Genomic DNA, 2,803 nt, shown 5'->3' with positions numbered 1-2,803 from the left:
AGAGAGAAGAGCAATAAGCGATCATGTATTTAGATCATGAAATCAATCAAATAAAAATTTATACATATTTGAAGCCATTATTGATAAACACCTTTGTTTCTTAAATTGTAACTCCCAAAACTTTCACATTTAAATTCAGCATTAGTTCAAATGCTGACACAGATGAAAACTAGCCTGAATGGCTAAATCTGGCACATTTACATAATAAACTTGAGTGCTTATGCTAATTAATGTGCATTGTCCCTTTAAAAAGAAAATAATAATAATAAAAACATAACTCAGAAAAGCAATGATTATGAGCATATAAAGAGTTGCTTTGACTCCAACATTAATGCAGGTGTTGTCTCAACCTACAGCTTAAATTTGCCTCAGAAAGCTGCATGTCTCTGAATATAATAAGCAGATATAAATAGATGAGGTTTATTCAGCAAACATGCACCTCTGAGTCCTCGAACAGATGCAGCCAGTCACGGTCTCTCCCCACACGCTGTAAACACCAGATTTGCTCTTTTTCAGAACCCTCTTCCTCCGTGTTTAAGGAAGGAGGCTCCTCAGTCTTTTCCATCATTCCTGCGCCATTAATTAGCGTGAAGTTATATTGTTTTTATTGTGTTGTCCGCCACATACCGCCATGAAAACTGCACAAGAGTTTTGCACAAGAACACAGCGTTTCCACTCTACGCGCGTCACGTGACGCCCAGCGGAGTCTCTGATTGGCTGCGGGGGGTTAGGGCTCGAAGATAATTGGCTGAGCGCACTATTGAAGGCGTTTGACTCTGATAGTTGGTGCTTCTCCGCAAGAGAGCAGTAAGAGGCTCAGAGAACCGAATTCTTCGTTGAGCGGCATTTAAATGCAAAGACGTTTTTTGTCTTAATGAAAACTTTTGTAAACTATAAACAGCATGTTTTAAAAGTTGTAGATTTCACAGGTTAGTACCTGCCTTAGAAGTGTAAACGAGGGCAGCAATTTCAATACAATTGTTTTTAAAACCCTCATCGAATTAAGCACAAACGCCTGTGATTGTGTCATCCTGATCAGCGCTGAGAAAAGTAACATGTGTCACGTGGTAACCCATGCGCGCTGTTTCAGCAGCAGAAATTTACACTTAATAATAATAATAATAATAATATATATCAGTAAATAACTATTTAATTTAAAATATTCAATAAAAAAACATTTTTTTAGACTTAAAGTTGTCTGGCGACACCGTTTTTAATAACGCTCATTGCTAATCTACAGCTGTAAGTATTTTGTGCTTAGCTTTAATGTATTTACTTTGTGTCTCAATTAGCATTTCATATGTACAAAAAATATATATTTCTATCACGAGTGGTTTAGTATATTTTTAGTGACCGCGATACACGATAGTCAAATTTTTGCTAGATTTTTCAATATAATAATATCTAAAATATTACTTTTGGTCCTCATATCCTATCATTATTTCCTTACGCTTATGATCTTGAGGCAAATATAAAGTAAAATTCTTCCTTTAAAAGTAAGTGTGGCCCTTTAAACCTCTCTGAAAGTAAACAAATGAAGGTTATCTTATCTGAACAAAGCTTACAGTTAGACAAACAGAGCCTGCGTATTACGAAGTCAACTATAAATCTTTCATTTCAAATGAAAAAATCATGGATTTGATTCACTTTAAAGAACAGAAAGACACTATATGATTATAAGCTATTCACAAACTCCTTCCACAAAACATCATCTTCTGACTAGCATGATGAAATATTGATAAAATTCATATAAATAATTTTTCCTGCACTGCCAGTATCTAAACACAGGTCAGGCACATAATTGTAGATGTTTCAATCTTATTAAAGAGACACAAACACAGAATATGATATTATGCCCGCAATATATTATATACAAACTCAGTTTTAAAATGACAAACACTCAAAACAACAGAAAATCATCTAAATCAGAGAAAACAGAATTACACAGATGTGACTCAGTATATACACTCCTGAACATGCCGACGTGATCAACGCATCTTTGGCTGAAAGCTTAAAGAACATATATGAATATGGCTTTTAGAGCTAGCATTTGGAAAACAAACATATCTGTTTCATTCTCTTACCCTATCACTAGAGCAAGCGATATCTCTCATGCACACTTACACATATACAGTATTCACCCAGAACACAATAAAAAAATGCATTTCAGATCCATTTCCACAAAAACATTTGGCAACTCTTTTGAGCATGTCAGCTTTTCCTCCCTAAAGGTATAACGGAAATCCAGAAAGGAAACAAAGAGGAAACACGCATAGAAGGTCAGCTGGAAACAAAACACGAGGTCCACCGTTGTGTCTTCCAGATTCTCCAAACCAAGCACAAAGGTGAGTTTCTTTGGCTTCATGTCAAGGCTGTAAAGATGGCATTTCACAACTCATATAGCCTAATTCTTCCATCCCAGGAACGTTTATGTCTACTATGTGTCTCAGTTGGGAAAATAAATACTCTTGCATGCAGTTCACAGTGATTATGGATAAACATCTGGAGCCAAACCTGTTTAACTGATGAAAATAACAGAGCAAGTTACTGTGCAGTCATTCCTGTCTTCCACATACAATTACACAAGATATTAAACACAATGTTAGGCAACAAAGTAGCCACACGTCAAAACAAGAATTGATATGAAGAAACCCGGATTAGAAAGGGTGGAGAGCACAAATGCAAATAGCCATATGCAAATGTAAGAATGTTTACAAGGCACATTAAACATGAATTCACACATCTAAATACACCACCAAAATATGTCCCCATGTTAAAAACAAACATAAAACAACCCAAAAGA

General features: G+C 35.6%; 1 protein-coding gene across 2 annotated transcripts in view; it reads right to left on the bottom strand.

Annotated features, from left to right (window-relative positions):
- rnf8 (ring finger protein 8, E3 ubiquitin protein ligase) overlaps nt 1-713 on the bottom strand; it is a 9,941-nt gene extending 9,228 nt beyond the window's left edge. The window contains exon 1 of one of the 2 annotated variants that reach the window (XM_016254154.1): nt 440-713. In XM_016254154.1, the coding sequence (XP_016109640.1) occupies nt 440-568 (129 nt within the window). In that variant the 5' untranslated portion in view covers nt 569-713. The remainder of the gene's footprint in view (nt 1-439) is intronic. The other variant, XM_016254153.1, reaches the window with a different exon arrangement.
- Between the last annotated feature and the right edge of the window lie 2,090 nt (nt 714-2,803).

The sequence above is a fragment of the Sinocyclocheilus grahami genome, unplaced genomic scaffold, assembly GCF_001515645.1.
Source record: "Sinocyclocheilus grahami isolate Dianchi unplaced genomic scaffold, SAMN03320097.WGS_v1.1 scaffold1225.1, whole genome shotgun sequence".
Classification (NCBI taxonomy): Eukaryota; Metazoa; Chordata; class Actinopteri; order Cypriniformes; family Cyprinidae; genus Sinocyclocheilus; species Sinocyclocheilus grahami.
Note: the sequence above shows the minus strand (reverse complement) of the source record. Positions and strands in the feature narration are given on the sequence as shown.